Below are 22261 nucleotides of genomic sequence, written 5' to 3' on the forward strand. Positions count from 1 at the left end.
GGACTTAAATTTCCCTAGCCGCTAGGCATGGGAAATTTTGTCTCAAGACTTGTATTTTTTGCAAATACCCCTCCATAACATGATATATCTGTTTAATTACACCGAATACATTTTAATTTAAACTCTCTGTACTAGGAAAAGGAAATATTTATTTGAGGACAAGTACTATCATAAAATATACCGCGGAAACTTTACATGTACTTATTCGTGTTTGCGCTGTCTTTATGTAACGTCTTATCCGAAGAAGATGCTCGTGAGGGTAAAAAAGGAATATCCAAAATGGCAAATACCATGGTATTTGATGCAAATTCACCAGCAGTGGTGAAAAACAGGCAAATTCGTTTGAAATGAGGAAAATATCTTAGAATATGCGAAAAATACACTGGCTATGAACCAATCAAAATCTTGCTTTCTTATATAAGGTGTAATTATATGTTAAATAAGTATGATAAATGTTTAATTGGGCAGTCATGAAATAATTAATCAATCATGTAATTCTTTTTTAAGGTTTAGGACAGTCACTAGCTAAGAAGAGTTTGTGTTTATCAGATCTTCTTAGTCTTTTGAGGTAAGTGACACCAGATTTAAAATGTTTGACAGAAGGATTTTTCATGTATTTCTTTGTAAATAATGTAACAAAACATGCACATAAAACCGAGAAAAAAGATGGGATGCAAAAATTATTGTACTAAACAAAGTTAAGTTGTTGATTCCATATCTCAGATACTATAAGCAATAGGGCTAGTATATTTGGTGTATGGAAGGACTGTAAGGTGTACATGTCCAACTGGCAGGTGTCATCTGACCTTGACCTCATTTTCATGGTTCAATGGTTATAGTTAAGTTTTTGTGTTTTGGTCTGTTTTTCTCATAATTTATGCAATAGTCCTACTATATTTGTTGTATGGAATGATTGTAAGGTGTACATGTCTAGCGGTCACATGTCATCTGACCATGACCTCATTTTCATGGTTCAGTGGTCAAATTTAAGTTTTTAAGTTTTGGTCTTTTTATCTAATATAATATGCCAAAGGTCAACCATATTTGGTGTATGGAAATATATCATGATCTATATGTCAGTCCTGCAGGTTTTATTTGACCATGACCTCAATTTCACGGTTCATTTGCAGTCTTGAGTTTTTGTGATTTGGTCTATTTTTCTTAAACTATAAGTAATAGGTCAACTATAGTTGTTGTATGGAAGCATTGTTAGCTGTACATGTCTGCCTGGCATGGTTCATCTGACCTTGACCTCATTTTCATGGTTCATTTATGTGACAGTTGTAATAAAGCTTTATACTTAAGACTATCAACATAATATCAATGATAAGTAAAGAAGGCGAGACATTTCAGCGTGTGCACTCTTGTTAATATTGTCTCAATATTCATGAGTTTATATTGTTTTAAAAAAAAAACTTAATCATGGCATAAAGAAATGAAACGATGCATAATAAATTTCATGCATCCAAGACATTTATCAGGTCTGCTTGGAGTTCTAGAAGAACTAACTACATGACCAAAACTTACCTTGAATAAATGAAGAAAACAATTACAGTAAAAATTTCTTTCCGACATTCCAGCAAAACTGATAAGCATGAAAAACTATGTACAAGACAATTCAGGTTTTGATCACAAGATAGTACTGTACTTCCAAAAAATGATTAACACATCCATAAAATTTAATCATTCAATTTGTAAGATTTGTATGTTTCATCCAAAAATGCTGATGTGAATGATTTTTACAGGACATCTTTACCAAGTGTTGGTAAGACAGATTGCTGGTTTGATGATGCTGGGACAACTGGTCTAGAGTTATGGTCTAGTGTAGCAGCAGCTCTCTGTATGTGTGTCAACAATCCTCAAAATGGTTGGTTTTACTTATTAAGGGTCTAAATCAACTTTTTTTTCTATTATAGAATTTTTCTATTTTTTTCTATGATTAAACTTTATCTTAAACCTAATAGAAATATAAAATTAAAATATGGGGTCACCTTTCATTTAGCTCACAATCTGCCTCCGAAAGAATCATATATTTTTGTTAATGCCCTTTTTTTCTGTTGAACTAATAGGAGAAATATTGGTAATATTGAAATAAAGAAAGAACTTAATTACAGAAATCGCTGAATTTTTACAATTATTGGGTTTGTGTACAGTTTGTTTGAAAACAATTATAAAAAATATAGGTCACTGATGAGTTAAAAAAGATATTTCAATTTAAATGTCAAAAAATGACATTTTTACACCAAAGGGAGATAATTTGGAGCTTTTTCAATGACATATAAAATTGAGAATGGCAATGGAAATGTCAAAGAGACAACAACCCGACCATAGAAAAAAAAACAACAACAGAAGGTCACCAATAGGTCTTCAGTGTAGCGTGGAAATTACCCCACCCAGAGGCGTCCTTCAGCTGGCCCCTAAACAAATATATACTAGTTCAGTGATAATGAACGCCATACTAATTTCCAAATTGTACACAAGAAACTAAATTTTAAAAATACAAGACTAACAAAGGCCAGAGGCTCCTGACTTGGGACAGGCGCAACAATGCAGCGGGGTTAAACATGTTTATGAGATCTCAACCCTCCCCCTATACCTCTAGCCAATGTAGAAAAGTAAATGCATAACAATACACACATTTAAAATTCAATTCAAGAGAATTCCGAGTCTGATGTCAGAAGAATTAACAAAAGAAAATAAACAAAATGACAATAATACATAAATAACAATTTCAAAGTCATCTGCGGCCAAACCAAATCGATTTGTCTGGGTGATTTTTGTTACATATCATTAAGTAATAACTAATAGTGTAATAAACAAAATTTGAAATGGAAAAACAAATGTTAAATTTTTGGCTGATTTTTTTGTACCCGCGAGCCTCCTTAAATGTATTAAGATATAACTACAACAATACTTTATTTCATGAGAGTTGCACAGTTGGCTTCATCTTCCTTGAGGCCCTGATAGTAGAAAAGTAGAAACAAAAAATATTGTTGAAAATAAGCAATGCAAACATATATTCATGAAACACATTAGTATTAAAGTCCAGGATACTGATCAATGTTCAATATAACTGCATAAAATTCCCTTTTGGCTGCAAGATGCTTTGTCCAATTGAAATCTGGGAGAAATTGTTGAAAATGTTATGTACAAATGCTGGTTGTACAATAAAAGACATGAATTGCTGGAATGTAAGGTTCTATATTTCCCTGCTAGCAAGAAATAAAATTCCACCCCTTTTCAGAGGAATGCTGACAACAAAGTATAAAAAAAAACAATTTTTGGCCGACAATGATGAAGGGGAGATAATCCAACTGTATTTTTTTGTATTTACTATAATTTAGCTGCTTTTTATTTGATCTCGATGGATTTCAAGGATATTTCACTAAAAGGTTACACTATACACATAAATAATCATTGAATATATGCACAAAGCTTAAAAAAAATCAAATCTCTTATTCATTTAACAGAAATTAATTTAATTTTACCAACATTAAACAAATATAAAGGGGAGATTATTTGATTACTAATTAATCAACAGATATTAGTGTGTGCAAGTATTTCTTGCATTTTGTTTGTCAGACCTATGTTAGAGGTGTGTGACATCATTTGAAAACTCTGACAGTATGGAAACTGTTTAAATCAGGTTTTTCAATGTTAATCAAGTTATAAAATTGATAAGGCCTTTTTTTAAGGGGTTTGTAAAGCAGGTGGAAATTCAGGCTTGCAACTTTAATCTATTTTTTTCCCTTCTTTCCCTTTTGAATATCTCAAAATAATTTGTTCTTACAGATGACATAATAGAGATGAATTTTACTTTTGCCATTGAGGAGTTATAACTGTGTTTGCTTCAACACTTACACTAATATAAATGTCCTCATTCAATATAAATATTTATGATCAGGTTTTCATACTTAGAAAGTTACGTAAATTTCTAAAAAATCCTATCAATAACAAACTAAGACTTCCTGTAATTGCTTTTGTACACACACTTTGTTTTAACAACTGTGTGAACGATGTGTACATAGATAAGAATTTCATTGTGTGACTCCAAAAAAGAAGATGTGGTATGATTGCCAATGAGACAACTTCCCACAAGAGACCAAAATGACACAGAAATTAACAACTATAGTTCACCATAAGACCTTCAACATTGAACAAAGTCCATACTACATAGTCAGCTATAAAAGGCCCTGAAAGACAATTTAAAACAATTTAAACAACAAAAATAACAGAATAATATTTTTTTCTTAAAATATGTAACACAAATTAACAAACAACAACCACTGAATTAGCTTGATAACATTCATATGCCTATTTAATCCAGATCAAATCTAAATACAAATACAGGTTAAAAGTACTGAGAAACAAAGAGAGAGAAATGTTAATGATACTTCAAAACTAAGGTTTATAATCATTTCAGGGATGGTATTAATCAGTTATTTTAAGGCTATTTCTAAATAAATGCATGGGATAGGGTACACTTTTTTAAGACCAGAAAACCATGAAATACATATTATTATTTTAATAATCATTTATTTAAAGGCTATTTCTGAATAAAATGCATGGGATAGGGTACACTTTTTTAAGACCAGAAAACCATGAAATACATATTAGTATTTTACTGATTTTTTTTTCTTTTACTCTTAGGAAAATGCAACCAAATGTTTTTAATAGATTTGCGTGCATCCTATCCCCTTTTGATAAATTTAAGAACCCCCCTTACTGATTTCAATTATTTTATTTACTAACTTCTTGAATAATTTTTTTCAAACGTTTAAAAAGGTCCTCTTTTTTTTTAAAGTAGAATGAGGTGCTTTCAAACTGACTTTTTAATGATTTTAAGACAATTTTTTTTCAAAACAAAATTAGCCCTGTCATTTAATTGAAAAAAAGGATATTTCTTCTTTGCTCAAAAACAATGAATTTAAAATGTTGCCATTGATATAATTTTAGTTTATTAATTCAATTGCAAAACACTTGATTAATGTAATTTTCATTCAAGAATTTTATTTTGAATGAATAAATAGACTCAAGGCAATCTTAGTGTAACCAATCAAATTTTTTCCAAAAAAAATTAGGTTATATTTTCTGAAATTTGGTTAATAGGATAGGCTTAAATATATAGCAAGTCTGATTGAATTCTAGTTAAGTGTTTTGTCAAGTGTAATTAAACTAAAGTGAATTGCTTAACCGCAAATTTGTAGTCCTTTCTTCATATTGTGAAATCTTTTAATTTCCTTTATGATTAAAACCTACAAGCTTAATTCTGTATGTAAAAAACTTCCGATTATTACAGATTCTTCCTTAATTTAGTTTCATTGATAAAAATGATGACATTCTGACAGCAAATTTCTTGACAATATGATCAATGAAGGTTATTATGGACATATTACTAAAAGAACGAAAACAAGTTATATGATAAACAGAAATGATGTTGTTCAAAATAAGTGAACTAAAATTACTTTTATGAGGAAAACAAGTTATGCAATATAAACATGATAAAACAGAAATCATATTTTGTTAAAATATTTGTACTTCAAATTTCTAGTTATTTTTTATGGTTAGATAACAAACATTACATCATCATTTCTTTGTTGATTCTGATTAATTCAATTTTATATTAATCAATAAAATTTTAGGCTCTAAATTATTTTAAGGTCTGTATCATAACAAAAAAATTAACGATCTCAAAAGGGTTAACCCTTTCCTCCATAATGATACCTTTTGACGCCACCCCTTCACTCCATAATGACGCCTTTTGACGCCTGTGTAGTGCCTCAATTGAGACGTCTTAGCTTCGAAAAATCTGCATCAGACTTTATCAAATATATATCCAATACAAAAAGGAGATTCATGAGAATATCTGACTGGAATTTCATTGATGAAATATTTGTTTTTCACAATGCATTTATACTTTAAACCTGATAAAAAAAAATATTTGAAAAATCCTATGAGAATCAAGTATGTAAAGAAAAATCCTTGGATAAAAAAGATTGGGGCATTTTTTCAGATCCTTGTATGAATCAAAGTCAAATTTGAATGGCCCGCCTATGATATAATCAGACCTTATGTTTTCTGATCTGTCTGTGTGTCCAGTATTTGGTTGATAGATTTGATCAAAAGAAGTTTGTGTGACCAAAAACTTAAAACTTGCCTAGTTCACATTTTCATTATAATGTAATCTTATTTGTGGGATACCAATTTTCCTGGATTTCATCAACCACAAATTTTAATGTACATTTTCAATATTATAAGCTTGTAGGTAGACTATTTGCATAGTGAATAAAGTCAAATATATACGATCATACAATTTTGCCTAAATCAACAAAAAATGCCATTGTAAATTCAGAAATTTTTATGATGTTTTTAACAAACTCAACAGGGTTATAATCGCAATAATTTAAACTCGCATTTTGAAACTTTTTTATGAAATAAACAGGATTTTTCTCAATATCACAAAATTAAAATCAAGTTTTAGTCCAAAGTGACAAAATCACAATAACAAACGGTCAACGGAAAAAAAGTCACAGGAAAAAAAGTCACAAAACCTCTAGGAAAAAAAGTCACAGGAAAAAAAGTCACAATTATAAAATTATTTGAAAGAAGTATATAAAATGTTTTATAAGAAGTATGTTGGAATGCACATGACAAAAGTGATTTTGTATATCAGCTGTATGAAATAGATAATTTAAAAAAAATGTAGTTTTGTTAAATAAAAATAATACTACTTGTAAAAGTGTATCAGATCAATTATTTTTAAATAAAAGCTTTTAAAATTTATATAGGTAAAGCGCACATCGATATTAACAGATTTCGTTTTATTTATGGGTTAATAAAATAAAAAAATATACGTTTTTCATCATTTTTTTTTTTAATAAATACACCAAAAAAATGAAAAGTGTAATAATTTATGTTCTCTTTTTAAAACCAAACTCTTAAACAAACAGGATAAGCCATTTGTTTCCTTTTCATTCATGATAAGCCCAAGTTGTTTTTCATGGGTAGGGCTTCCTTCCAAAAGAGGAAGTGAAAGGTCTGCAAAAAAGGGAAAGGTGCCACAAGAAGCCACTAATTAATCTCAACAGTCACTTTTACAAGTTTACATTCTAGATTTTATAATAAAACAAAAGGACATGGGATACAAAAAACACAAAACCATACTTGCACATGAACAGCAGAAAAAAAACACACACAGACAAAAGTCATTACCAATATATAAGTGCAGATCATATGACAGTTTTCATACAAAATATTAATTGTGACTTTTTTTCCTGTGACTTTTTTTCCTGTGACTTTTTTTCCGTGACTTTTTTCCGTGACTTTTTTTCCTGTGACTTTTTTTCCTAACAAACGCAGGCAATAATTTCTGACTTTACAGTGCCCACAAAAGTAAATGAATCAACAGTATATGCGAACTGAGGATTTTGACCCTGATTTTGTTGTTAACTGAAAATTTAAATGTGATGATATATAAAGCAGTGTATATAGTGTCTTATGGACATATTTTCTTGTTTTTATATCTTTTGAAAATTATTAACTAATATGATATACATTTACAGAAGAGAACCAGAGAGTATGTGGATTTGTACTGCCATATGTTTTTACAGTAATACAACAACATGATTCAGATGTCATTAGACCGTTACTCTCATTCATCAGATTTACAGTGGCTAATAATGGTAAGTACAAACTTAAGTCAAGGTCATAACAAATGTCAAAGATATTCCAAAAATCCAGGGCATTACATATCTCAAAGATATTCCACAAATCAAGGTTATCACAAGTCAAGGTTATAACATCAGACAAGGTCATTACACAAGTCTGACAAGGATATTCCACAAGTCAAGGTCATTACGCATGTTAAGGATATTCCACTAGTCAATGTCATTACACATGTCAAGGATATTCCACAAATCAAGGTTATAACATCAGACAAGGTCATTACACAAGTCAAGGTCATTACGCATGATAAGGATATTTCACAAGTCAAGGTCATTACACATGTCAAGGATATTACACAAGTCAATGTAATTACACAACTCAAGGTCATTACGCATGATACACTGCTAATTTTGCATAGGTACTTTTTCTGTACAAAAAATCTGTAGTACTGGAAAATTACTTTTAAAATATAGTACTTTTTTAGTACTTTAAATTTATTGTAATATTTAAGTACTTGTTTTTTACAGTACTTGATTTGTACTTCAAATTTTAAGTACTCAATTTGTACTTTAATTGTGTAGTACTAAATGTGTACCTCAAATATTAGGTACAAATCAAGTACTGTAAAAAAAAAGGTACCTAAATATTACAATAAATTTAAAGTACTAAAAAAGTACCATATTTTAAAAGTAATTTTCCAGTACCACAGATTTTTTGTACAGAAAAAGTACCTATGCAAAAGTAGCAGTGTAGGAAGCGATTTTTACGGCATTGCCATTTCTTTTCTCTAGGAAAAGTCTTGAGAGATATCTGCACCACGTTGTTTTATGAACCTTTAGTACATGTATGCCCTGCTGACTGCACATTTTGGGGTCGATTAGACTTGTAGTTTCAGAGTATAACTGATAAGAAGGATGTGGATTTTTTTTTCAGAAGAGATGTAAGAACAATATTGAAATTCAATTCTTCTTGAATAATTGATCATAGGTCTTTCCTTCCATATTGTTTTAATGAAACTGTCATAAATAAACGGTCATACATATTGTTTGATTGGTTGGTTGGTTGGTTTGTTTATTACTTAAACACTTGGGATAGGGTCTCTTGAAGCAACCGGAAAAAACTGAGATCTTGGACCCCGTATTGAACACACGAGACGGAAACATGCACTGATTTATTGATTGATTGATTGATTGGTTGGTTGGTTGGTTAAACATGTTGATTGGTTGATTAAACACGTTGGTTGGTTGGTTAAACACGTTATATAGTGTTTCTCGAAACAAGCGAGAAAGAAACTAATGAGATCGTGGACTCCATATTAAACACATGAGACGGAAACATGCACCGATTGGTTGATTGATTGGTTGATTGAACACGTTGGTTGGTTGGTTGGCTGGTTAAACACGTTTGATAGTGTTTCTTGAAACAAGCGAGAAAGAAACAAATGAGATCGTGGACTCCATATTAAACACATGAGACGGAAACATGCACTGATTGGTTGATTGATTGATTGGTTGGTTGGTTGGTTGGCTAAACATGTTGATTGGTTGATTAAACACGTTGGTTGGTTGGTTAAACACGTTGGAAAGTGTTTCTTGAAACAAGCGAGAAAGAAACAAATGAGATCGTGGACTCCATATTAAACACATGAGACGGAAACATGCACTGATTGGTTGATTGATTGGTTGGTTGGTTGGCTAAACATGTTGATTGGTTGATTAAACACGTTGGTTGGTTGGTTGGTTGGTTGGTTAAACACGTTTGATAGTGTTTCTTGAAACAAGCGAGAAAGAAACAAATGAGATCGTGGACTCCATATTAAACACATGAGACGGAAACATGCACTGATTGGTTGATTGATTGATTGGTTGGTTGGTTGGTTGGCTAAACATGTTGATTGGTTGATTAAACACGTTGGTTGGTTGGTTAAACACGTTGGAAAGTGTTTCTTGAAACAAGCGAGAAAGAAACAAATGAGATCGTGGACTCCATATTAAACACATGAGACGGAAACATGCACTGATTGATTGATTGATTTATTGGTTGGTTGGTTGGTTGGTTGGTGGTTGAACACGTTGATTGGTTGATCAAACACATTCATTTGTAAGTGGGGGTAAAAAAAAGGGGGGGGGGGGGGGGTCCTAGGGATTTTTTTTTTATATAAACGGAACAGAATGGTTAAAATTGTCGTTTTACAATTTAAATCAATTGCTTCTAAAAAGCAATTGTAAACGTTCTTGCCCCCCCCCCCCCCCCCCCCCCCCTTTTGAAACATGATTGATTGTTATGTGTGTGTGTGTGTTTGTTTGTCTGTCTGTTTGTTTGTTTGTCTGTTTGTTTCTGTAAGGGGTCTATATTATTCCGGGGAAGTTTCATGTTTAGTTCGGAAAGTTTTTATTTTATTTCAGGTCCAGCGCGCGCGCCAGATTGAGGAGACATCACGTGACGCGGGTAGATAATAACGAAAACTCAGTCTTTTTATTTCTTTTCAGGTGGAGACGTTGAACAGACAACATCTATAGAGATGGAATGTGCACAATGTAATTTCTTTTGTCATTGTAGGAAATTGACATTTCGGTCACAGTTCACCAGCAGTGCATGATTTAGATTTTATTGATCCGGTGTAACTTTAAAACACGCGTTGCATGCTTATTTTCTTGTAATGTACATTTTTCAGCACCAGTTTGTAACACAGATAAGTATTTTAATCTAGGAGCGAACATTTTATTTTAGGATTTCACTGAGATTTACGGCCCTGCACTGCTAATTTTGCATAGGTACTTTTTCTGTACAAAAAATCTGTAGTACTGGAAAATTACTTTTAAAATATAGTACTTTTTTAGTACTTTAAATTTATTGTAATATTTAAGTACTTGTTTTTTACAGTACTTGATTTGTACTTCAAATTTTAAGTACTCAATTTGTACTTTAATTGTGTAGTACTAAATGTGTACCTCAAATATTAGGTACAAATCAAGTACTGTAAAAAACAGGTACCTAAATATTACAATAAATTTAAAGTACTAAAAAAGTACCATATTTTAAAAGTAATTTTCCAGTACCACAGATTTTTTGTACAGAAAAAGTACCTATGCAAAAGTAGCAGTGTAAGGATATTACACAAGTCAAAGTCATTACACCTGTCAAGGATATTACACAAGTCAATGTCATTACACATGTCAGGAATATTCCACAAGTCAATGTAATTACACAAGTTAAGGTCATCACACATGCCAATGTCATTACTCATGTCAGGGATATTCCACAAGTCAAGGTCATTACACATGTCAGGGATATTCCACAAGTCTAGGTCATTATACATGACAAAGATCCATAAGTCAAGGTCATTACACATGTTAGGATTATTCCACTAGTCAAGGTTATTTTACATGTCAAGGATATTTCACAAATCACACATATACCTTGTTGAAATTCTTTTGAGCTTACAAGCATTTCAATATTAGAATTTAAGCAGGAAAAAATTTAGGGCTTTTCATGTATGAGAAGTAATTACTTTTAACTGTTTTATAAAGTGCAGAAGAAATAACTAGAACTAAAAAATAGCAGTGTTTTTGAGATAAGATTTTGACATTGAACAAGGCTAAAGGCATATATATATATATATTGAAGCTGACATTTTTTCCCCACAATGTGTAATTTTTGGTTTATTTCTTTTTCAGACACAAACCAGAAACAAGTAAAAAGATGTGGAGGACTGAATGTGTTGTCAGATAAGTTAAACCAGTGTATAGGGAAACCTATTGACAGACTCTCCATTCAGTTTATCAATACTATTGATGCTTGTATTACAGACAATGGTATGGTTTTGGTGTGTTGGATTGATTTATTTATATCTACTGTAAATTCAGATTCAAATAATGTTTATGTAGACATATTTACACTTGTATGCAAATTTGTTCACCATTACGTAAAATCACAGCTATTAGGTTCCTGTAAACTTTGACATCATAATTTAAAATATTTGACGTCACAATTTAAAAGTGATTGTTGCTTAACGTCAAAAGGTGATTGGGAGTCGATCTAAGGTCATTCGGAGGCAAGATACAGCAAAATACCAAAAGTGTAAATACCTTTATTGTGGTGAGATTTTTTGACAATATACATGATATATAGATTTAGCAAAATTAAAAACTTGTAGGCATTTAATTTGTATGCAACATTTCCTGAGATCACAATAATTAATCTAGCATTTTTGTCCATTGTTCTACAATTGCAATAATTAGTGCAAGCAAAATTTTTTGAATTTATCGTACACACTTGCCATACCCGTAGCCAGGGGGGTTCGGACTAAACCCCCCTTGAAAACAAATAAGCACTGTTAAAGTCAATGTTCTGTTTGAATTGTGACTTAAAGTCGAGTTTGTGAGTCCAATGAACCCCCCTTGGAAATTCCTGGCTATGGACCTGCTGGCTATAAACATTAAATAGACTTAGAAGTAAACACATTAGATACCTATGTTATTTGTAGTCTTCTGATGGGAAATACCTTGTATTAATTTTTGGGACCTTTTTAATTTTAACATGTAGTTTATTTTGCCAAAAAAAGAGTCAAATTTATTGATTCACAATTTTCACTTGTATGCAGCTCAAGAGTTGTGGCACTTCATTGGTTTAACAATGACACTTATAATGTTCTTAAAAATGGTATGATGTAGATAAATTTTGACAGCTTTTGCTTTTTTACATTATTTATCTTATGAAAGAAATGCTTGTGAGGTTTTCACTTAAATACTATTGTCACAGATTATTTTTTAAATAGTGGAGAATGCAGAAGAAATTGGACGATTAGAGACAGTGAAATCAATGGTCAAATTACTGGATACTGACAAGATATCTCAAGACGAAAAATTACAAATTGTGGTTACACTTGTCCATGCTGTGGAAATGTCAGGTACTGTTCACATATCAATTTTACTTAACTGTAATATTACTATGGACTATTAAGGAATTGACTGTAATTTGAATAGGATTGGAATACACAATATCAAAATTTCAGTGTGGTACTTAATTTATACAAGATAGCCTGGCATACATCTGACGTTACTCAGTGCAGAAATTTTCTACTTGAGTTAAGTTAGGACATGGCATTCAAATACTGTACTTAATTTGTGCAAGGGGATAAGCAAATCCATGAGTAGGCCTGCCACTCCCCCGCCTTTTTTTTTTGTTGTGGAAAAAAATTGGTTGATTATAAAGGGAATCACTGTAGCATGACTGGAGGGGGACTCCTCTTAGGGCAGTCAATGGACTCCCTCTTATTAAAATTTCTGGATCTGTCACTGTAGTCTATTAAATACTACTAATTACTTAGCACTTTTACTGAGCACAGCAAAAGATAATTATTTGAACTGTAAACGAGACTCTCCCTTTTGAAACATTAGTTCTGTTTTTTTGCATTGTGTCCTGGTATAGTGTAAGTATAAGTTATAAATGAACAAGCTCTGGAACACCTTACATTTGGTGCATTACATTGGAAAGTAGATTAAACACATACAAAAATAAACAGCTACACTCATTACACTTATAAATTAAATGAATACAAAGATTTATGGAAGTAATTTGATTAATGTTAGGTCTAGGTAAGCTATTCCTTCTATAAGAATCCAAAGTAGGAATGTGACCACAGAGATCTGCATGTCTCAAGTGGAAAACAAATATCACAGTGAAAAAGATGTACATTATTATGTAGTTTACATAAGGTACAAGAACATAGCTGTAAAATCATGGGAGCATAACAGTATTACAGTGAAACCTGACTAAACCGAACCCTTTCGGGACTTGAATTTTTTTCGGTTTTGGCAGGTATTCGGTTTCATAAGGTTCACAATGCAAAAAATGTGATATGATTGGTCTTCAGAACAAGTTTAGATTAGACAGGTTTCCGGTTTATTCAGGGTTCAGTTTAATCAGTTTCACTGTATATAATGAATTATTTTACAAATGTTCTTTCCTTCTTTTCCAAACACAAAACATATGCTGGAAGATATTACATTAAGGTTTATATAAAACTTATACTATAGACTAATATCAGCAATATCTCTGGCAAGTTTTTGGAAAATGACGCAGTCATTGTTCCATAACTGCCGACCTGATTTCTCTGCCTACCGCGCTTGGTTTCGTATTTACTAATTTCAATACAAACTGGAATGTGCTTGTGTTATCATTAATATGCATGAGCATTGTGTAGTAATCAGCCAGGAACCAGTTTACAAACTAACTGGTTTCTGTTTGTATTCCACTACAGTCGAACAAAGTGTTGTAGTTTGACAGGAACCAGTCCAGAATTTTGTAAACTACAAAACGTAATCGGTTATTATCATTCCGTTTTGGTGTTTCATACCGACTTATATGGTTTGAATAAGCTTAAGACCCTTCAAACATTAATGTGATAGGTATATTAAAGACTGTTTTACAAAAGGATGAAACTGTTTTGCTTTAAAAGTCGTACTATAGTGATATATGTTATGTACGGATTTCCACTCTCACCGGTTAATTTCTTCTTTTACACGTGCTTTTGAAACTTCCTGTTTAAACATCGCAAGTTTTAAAATTGTTTTTTGAGTGAATTAAACTTATTTTAACAATCACGAAGCGTTTGGGAATCATTTCAAGCAGTTTCTTCTTCTCTTTGATGATGGAAAATAGGTTTTCTCAAGAAAATACCGCAAACGATCGCAGATGAATTGAAACGTACAAGTCAAGTCGGCACCTGGTTAAATTGGCATCTAGTCAAATCGGCACCTATTTGACGTCAATTCGGCTTCCAATAATATTTATTATAATATTTCTATTCAATTAATTAATAACTGTTACCAAGTACATAGTGAATATTAGGTAAACAACGAAACCAAAGTGAATATGTTGTTGTGTATAAAAGTAAACAACGAAGCTATTGTTTTAACCATTAGACAATTATTAAAATTAAATGGAAAACTATGAGTCCCTTTCAATAAATCAAACTTTCATGCCAAATAATAAGCAAATTTAAGGTGGGTTTTTTTCAGTAATGTTTAAACAGCATTAAACAAACAATCCTGTAAAAGACTCAACTGGTTAAATAATGCATAAAAATATCCAATATCTCATGTATTAGTCCAAATAATAATGACGTCTGACAAGGCTATTTTATTTTTTTCTGGGACGCCTTCCTAAGACGTTCGTAGGAAGGCTTCCTAAGAAGGCGTCCCAGAAAAAAAATTAACATAGCCTTGTGGTCATAGGAAGGTGTCCCAGAATAAAATTTAAAAAGCCTTGCCAGACGTAATAATTATTTGGACTACTCATATATATCATTAAAAATACACCAAAAAAATCATGTAGTTGAGAAAAATAAATACATACAAAATGTACATGAACATCCAAAAAAGTGAAAGTTAGTATTAACTCTTTTTGCTTTAAAAATTTACAACTGCATTTAAGTATTGAATGCTTTTTTTTTTGTAAATTCATTGAGGTGTAAAAGCGTTGACCGAAGTACTTTTTGTATGAAGCGCGTAAGCGTAAGCGCTTCATTCTAAAAATGTGCACACGGTCAACCCTTTTGCAACCCTATGAGGTTACAAAAAGAAACATTCAATACTTATAATTACTTTTTTTAGCTAGGATCATGAAGCACGAATTTTTTAACTTTTTTATTCAATTCATCTGTGCACTTTATTGTGGGACCACGTGTTATCATGAATGAAAAGTTTTATTGAGTGATGCAATTGCTTGAGGAATAACATGTGATGTGCAGTTAGCCAATCAGAATAAAGTATTATAATGAAACATATATCAAATGTAGTTATAACAAAATACATTACGTTGTAAGAGTTATCTCCCCAAACACTGTTTTTCTTGTGGCCACCTCTCCTTCGTAACCGTAAAAGATTTTATTTTACCAAATTGCTCGTTACATATTTAGGATAAGAATATTCGTTTGAACCATAGCTCTATGGGGACTCATATGAGAGTTATTCCCCTTTTTCATTTGATTCAAGCGATATGCATTTTCAACTGGTAAACCATAACTGATAGAGACCTAGGGTCTTCATGAGGTCATTGGTACTAAAAATGAAAATGAGGTCAATGTCAAAGGTCAAGGTCATATTATAAATTTTGATTTTGGCTTATTTTCACTTCTTTTCAAATACTGTATGACATTTTGACAAATAATTTTTCATAAATTATTAGTTGCGACATGTCCTTACTTGTATATTTTGGTTGAAAGGCTGCGCATACAATAAAAGGGAGTTTTTGTCCATCTTACATTTAAAATTACGCGTCAAGTGGTAGTAATCATTAACCAAACATATTAAAGACCTAGGATATTTTGATTCAAGGTCCATGGTTTGTGACCTTGAAATTGAGGTCAAGGTCATAGGTTAATAGGACGTCATAAAGCCATAGGAACTAACATTTTAAACTGATTTTTCATATTTCAATATAAAAATAGATCTTATCTAGTGGAAAGACTTCAATTGTTCTCTGAACAATTTGTTTTAAATTTACTTCATATTTTGTGGGAGAAGGGGGTTCAGACTATGTGGTATCAGGTCTGTTTGCGCCCAATACACTTTCGCACCTCGCACGTTCACACCCAAGGTCCGTTCGCACTCTACTCATTCGCGCCCAATTTTAATTCAAATTCAAGTTGAATAATTGGAAAATCATGATTGTTGTTTTAAATTGCTTTGGTGTAAATACTGAATGTATTTATAGCTTGGTATGAGTAAAACATTGAAGATTTTAAAGGAAAAACACAAAAGATAATTGTTTTTAAGCCCTTTGATCTGAAACAACGAAACAATAAAATATAGGAACCAAAATATAGCAATCCACTATTATAACCAAAACATGATAAAATTTGTTCAACACACAGAAAAAAAAATAGTCAGAATCTCACTTCATTATGAAAGAGGTCAATGAAACAAAGTATAGCAATACACTAACCAAAACATGATTAAGAGTTATTCCACGCTAAATAAAACGTTGACAAAATACCACTTTATTTAGAAAGGATTATTATTATCTTTAACAATACGCTATCAAAAACATGATTAAGATTTATTCAACACAAAAAAAAATGCTGTCTCACTTTATTTTGTGACAATGACAACAATTATACTTATAAGAAAACACTTGCTTACAGAGTTATTAAACACAAAACCAATTAAGATTAGTTGCGAACATGTAGGGTTTGAAAGTGAAAGGGGGCAAACGTGAATGGGCGCATACGGACCCGGATTCAGCCTATGTACCAGTGAGAAATATAGAAGCCTTTCTACAGTATTTATTTGTACAATTCAGGTAGTCTTGACCTATTCATTTGTCTTAAAAAAAAAACCAGCCAGTTGGCACCTTCACTTCACACACACACATATACGAATATCAATTATATGCTTACGAGACATGTTGCATTGTTAAACTAATTACGGTATGTGAAAATCAAGACTTGCATAAAAACTATCCCAATATTAGAGACAGTGGCGTCATTTTTCTTCAGAGCTTTCAGCTCTTTGATTTTAATGGTGAACGATCAACTTTTTATTCTCCATTTATGAGCATTATGTTTTCTGGTCTGTGCGTCCGTCTCTTTGTTTGTTAGTCCATGTATCCGTATGTTCCGCTTCAGGTAAAAGTTTTTGGTCGATGTAGTTTTTGATGAAGTTGAAGTCCAATCAACTTGAAACTTAGTACACATGTTCCCTTAATATGATTTTTCTAATTTTAATGCCATATTAGAGATCTTCTCAATTTATCACGGTCTACTGAACATAGAAAATGATAGTGGGGATGGGTCATCTGTGTACTGGGGACAAATTCTAGTTTTAGAAGTGTTTTGACTTAAGAAATAATGATTTCTTCGAAAATTGTTTTGTAGTGCTACAAAAATAATGTTTTATTTAGTTATTACCCATGCCATATGTACCTTGCTTAGATAAAATATTTGCAATGCAGGCGTCATTCGAATTCTGTTCTTTTATTCAATATATATATGATTAAATGCAAGTATATTTTGTAGATCAAAACAAAATTCATATCTTAGAAGAGTCAGGCTTGTTTGCTTTGATGAAGAGCTTGAATGATATTGAATCTGGAGATGAAGAACTCTTTAAAGCTATCAAATATCTTCTACAATTGTGTACAAGTAAAGTATTAGTTTTATGATAAAGTACATTTTACAGTATGAACATAAGAAGATGTGGTATGATTGTCAATGAGACATCTATCCACCAGGACACGGTTGTCTATTAAAAAAGAAGAGGTGGCATGAGTGCTAATAAGGCAAATCTTCACAAGAGACCAAATGACAAAGAAATTAACAACTATAGTCTGAACTTCAATAATGAGCAAAATCCATACTGTATTGTAAGCTATATAAGGACAGAGGTAACACAATGTAAAACATCATGCTGATTTTAATATTAGATAAAGTTCTACAATGTATGCTTATGATATTTCCATTTTATGGCATTTGATATATGTTTTATTTTTTGGAAAATAGTTTGAACTTTTGTAATCACTGCATCCTTTGTATCGTAGAAAATTGTTATTATTCGAAACTTAACATGACATGGCCATACTAACCCATGTATTTAAAACAATGTTCTTATCAATCAACCAAAATGGCCACTATTTCTTTAAATAATACAAAAAAGGATGGAATATAGTATTTGATATTGTGGATTCATTAATAACTATTGGTGGGGTAAAAAATTAAGTTGCCAACAGTGAACTATAAATTTTAATAGATATAGGAAGATGTGGTGTGAGTGCCAATGAGACAACTCTCCATCCAAATAACAATTTAAAAAGTAAACCATTATAGGTTAAAGTACGGCCTTCAACACGGAGCCTTGGCTCACACCGAACAACAAGCTATAAAGGGCCCCAAAATTATTAGTGTAACACCATTCAAACGGGAAAACCAACGGTCTAATCTATATAAACAAAACGAGAAACGAGAAACACGTATATATTACATAAACAAACGACAACTACTGTACATCAGATTCCTGACTTAGGACAGGTGCAAACATTTGCAGCGGGATTAAACATTTTAATGGATCCAAACCTTCTCCCTTTTTCTGAAACAATAGCATAACATCACAACATAGAAAAACATACGATAAAATATCAATTGGCAGACTTAACTCAATCAAAAAACGTATGATTACACAATGAACGAATAAATTTGATCTGCGATATCTGAATACAAATGTACAGTTAATTAAATATTAGAGACAAACATTCATGACCAAAAAGCTAACAAACAAATTCAAACACACTGAGAAATATTTAACCAATCAATGTTCACTTTAGAAAAAAAAACGTTTTTAGCTCACCTGGCCCAAAGGGCCAAGTGAGCTTTTCCCATCACTTGGTGTCCGGCGTCGTCCTCCGTCGTCGTTAGCTTTTACAAAAATCTTCTCCTCTGAAACTACTGGGCCAAATTTAACCAAACTTGGCCACAATCATTATTGGGGTATCTAGTTTAAAAAATGTGTGGCGTGACCCGGTCAACCAACCAAGATGGCCGCCACGGCTAAAAATAGAACATAGGGGTAAAATGCAGTTTTTGGCTTATAACTATAAAACCAAAGCATTTAGAGCAAATCTGACATGGGGTATGATTGTTGATCAGGTCAAGATCTATCTGCCCTGAAATTTTCAGACGAATCAGACAACCCCTTTGTTGGGTTGCTGCCCCTGAATTGGTAATTTTAAGGAAATTTTGCTGTTTTTTGTTATTATCTTGAATATTATTATAGATAGAGATAAACTGTAAGCAGCAATTATATTCAGCAAAGTAAGATTAACAAATAAGTCAACATGACCGGAATGGTCAGTTGACCCCTTTAGGAGTTATTGCCCTTTATAGTCAATTTTTAACCATTTTTCGTAAATCTTAGTTATCTTTTACAAAAATCTTCTCCTCTGAAACTTTCGGGTCAAATTAATCCAAACTTGGCAACAATCATCTTTGGGGTATCTAGTTTAAAAAATGTGTGGCGTGACCCAGTCAAACAACCAAGATGGCCGCCACGGCAAAAATAGAACATAGGGGTAAATTGCAGTTTTTGGCTTATAACTCGAAAACCAAAGCATTTAGATCAAATCTGACATGGGGTATAATTGTTTATCAGGTCAAGATCTATCTGCCCTGAAATTTTCAGATGAATTGGACAACCCTTTATTGGGTTGCTGCCCCTGAATTGGTAATTTTAATAAATTTGCTGTTTTTGGTTATTATCTTGAATATTATTATAGATAGAGATAAACTGTAAACAGCAATAATGTTCAGCAAAGTGGGATTGACAAATAAGTCAACATGACCAAAATGGTCAATTGACCCCCTTAGGAGTTATTGTCCTTTATAGTCAATTTTTAACACTTTTCATAAAATTTGTAAATTTTATTAAAATTTTCCACTGAAACTACTGGGCAAAATTCATTATAGATAGAGATAATTGTAAGCAGCAAGACTGTTTATTACAGTAAGATTTACAAACACATCACCATCACCAAAACACAATTTTATCATGAATCCATCTGCTTCCTTTGTTTAATATTCACATAAACCAAGGTGAACGACACAGGCTCTTTAGAGCCTCTAGTTTTATAATCTTGAAGTTTATACAAATGTTGTAAGAATAAGTGAAAAATTGAAGATATTACAAATAATCAAAGCTGGTGTACAGACAAGATCCATATAAATAAAAAATAACAAAAAAGCATTATAAACAGTATCAACAGGTCGAATTAACAAGAAAATACGATTTGAGAGTACTCGCAGTTACTGACAGATAGTTAAAAGCCAAAACCAATTAATAGTAAAAAATCATGCATCAGAGACTAAAATCGAATAAAACACATCACAGGGATTTAGTATTTTAACGTCATTAATAGTCAAAGAAGACATGACTTGTGCAATGCCAAAAATAAATGTATTGACAGGTAGTAGTATAGTGAAGAGCGACTTCTATAGAAATAAAAGTTAACGTGTCTGTGTCTCTATACATTTCGCCTCAAAAGATAATGAAATTTAGTTATGTTTTAATTTGCTAATGACAAAATCAATATTAGTGCCAATGTGAACTATATTCAGAGAAATAATTACAATATTGGTACGATAACCCTTACTTATAAGTTTGTTTAAAGGTTCGATGAGTTTACAAGGATCACATACTGGTCCGAGACCACAATTATCATCCCTTGATTTTCGTTGTTCACGAATATAGTCCCTATTGTTAACAGTGGGTTACTTGCCATTAATTATTATACCCCTTCCAAATTTATTTCTCCATGTTTAATGCCTCAAATTGTAAGTAGGTGGGTGAAATTACACTGTAAAAAAATTTGGGTCCAGAATTTTAAAGGAAAGTAGTGATTTGGTCCAGGTGAAAAAGGTTGAAAAATAGCACTTCGGAAGCTGTCAAAAGATTTCAAGACACCCTAAAGATAAATTTGTCCATATTTTGAGTTAGAGACGATGAAGTTTTCTATAATTTTGATATAATTTGTCCCAAAAGTAGTACAACACACTGAAAATTTCATTGAGAAAGCGCAGGTGGGATTTTTTTAATTTTCATTTATGTTCTAAAAGAAATGCACTACGAATTAATTGTGTTCTCGGACCTAAGAGGTGAAGTCTGTAAATATAGAATCTGTACTTTGGCAACTTCCCTAAATGATTTGGTGGTGCCAATTTGTCAAATAGCATGAAACTAAAGGATTTAAACTTTTATTCAATAGAATTTCTGCAAAAATGACCAATTTTGGCATTTTATGGTCAAAATAGGCATTTTAAGGCTGTTTCAATATTGATGCATATATGGCATTCTGACTTTCTATCTGACAGGTTTTCATGTGTCAATACTTGTGTTTCTATGCATTTATCTAGTTCTTCTACTTGTTTATGAACTCAGAATCTACAGAAAAGAAGATTATCTCAGACAATATGTGCAAAATGTGTTGTTTAAATGACCCTTGTCTAACGCCCTGTTTGGATGAAGTCAAAAGTGGTGTTCTTGGTACATAGAATTTGAAGTCCACAATAAAGACCTCACTAAATTTGTACCAAAAGCACTTTACAATGTCTATTGCACCTGTTCCATTTCACATAATATCTTTCTTTTCTTCTGTAGGATAGCAAGTGGTTTAAATATAAGCCTGTTGAGACTAAAATTGCATTCAAGTTTTTCACTAAAAAGCCAGAAATCTTTGTATCAGACCATACTGTCTGCAAGAAAAGTTAATTGCAAGAGCCTTTTTGTGCTCAGATTTATTGTATCATGTCACATGAGTATAGAAATGATAAAAAAAAACACAATTTTTTATTTCTTATAGCCTCAATATGCATTTTTTAATGTAAATATGTGGCACGGCCTAAATGGACCCTTATTTTTTTCCAGTCTTACTTGGCTTAAGACCCTTTTAAACTAATATGATATGTTATTTGTAACTTTTCCTTCCTTTTAAAGTACATTCAATACATATGTAAGGATTATTTATAACCAAAAAGCTTCACAAATTTAAAATTGCTGGAAAATATTACATCTTCATGTAAGGCCCCCTTTCATTGAAAAACCTCAAT

The 22261-nt window shown here is 31.9% G+C and overlaps 1 protein-coding gene across 1 annotated transcript in view; it reads left to right on the forward strand.

Moving 5' to 3' along the window:
- Positions 1-22261, forward strand: part of LOC134694282 (putative leucine-rich repeat-containing protein DDB_G0290503) — a 65767-nt gene that overhangs the window by 11966 nt on the left and 31540 nt on the right. Inside the window, exons 5-10 of the mRNA XM_063555286.1 lie at positions 508-568; positions 1746-1867; positions 7563-7682; positions 11343-11480; positions 12443-12574; positions 17687-17812. Of these exons, the coding sequence (XP_063411356.1) occupies positions 508-568; positions 1746-1867; positions 7563-7682; positions 11343-11480; positions 12443-12574; positions 17687-17812 (699 nt within the window). The remainder of the gene's footprint in view (positions 1-507; positions 569-1745; positions 1868-7562; positions 7683-11342; positions 11481-12442; positions 12575-17686; positions 17813-22261) is intronic.

Source organism: Mytilus trossulus, chromosome 13 (assembly GCF_036588685.1).
Source record: "Mytilus trossulus isolate FHL-02 chromosome 13, PNRI_Mtr1.1.1.hap1, whole genome shotgun sequence".
NCBI classification, from domain to species: Eukaryota; Metazoa; Mollusca; class Bivalvia; order Mytilida; family Mytilidae; genus Mytilus; species Mytilus trossulus.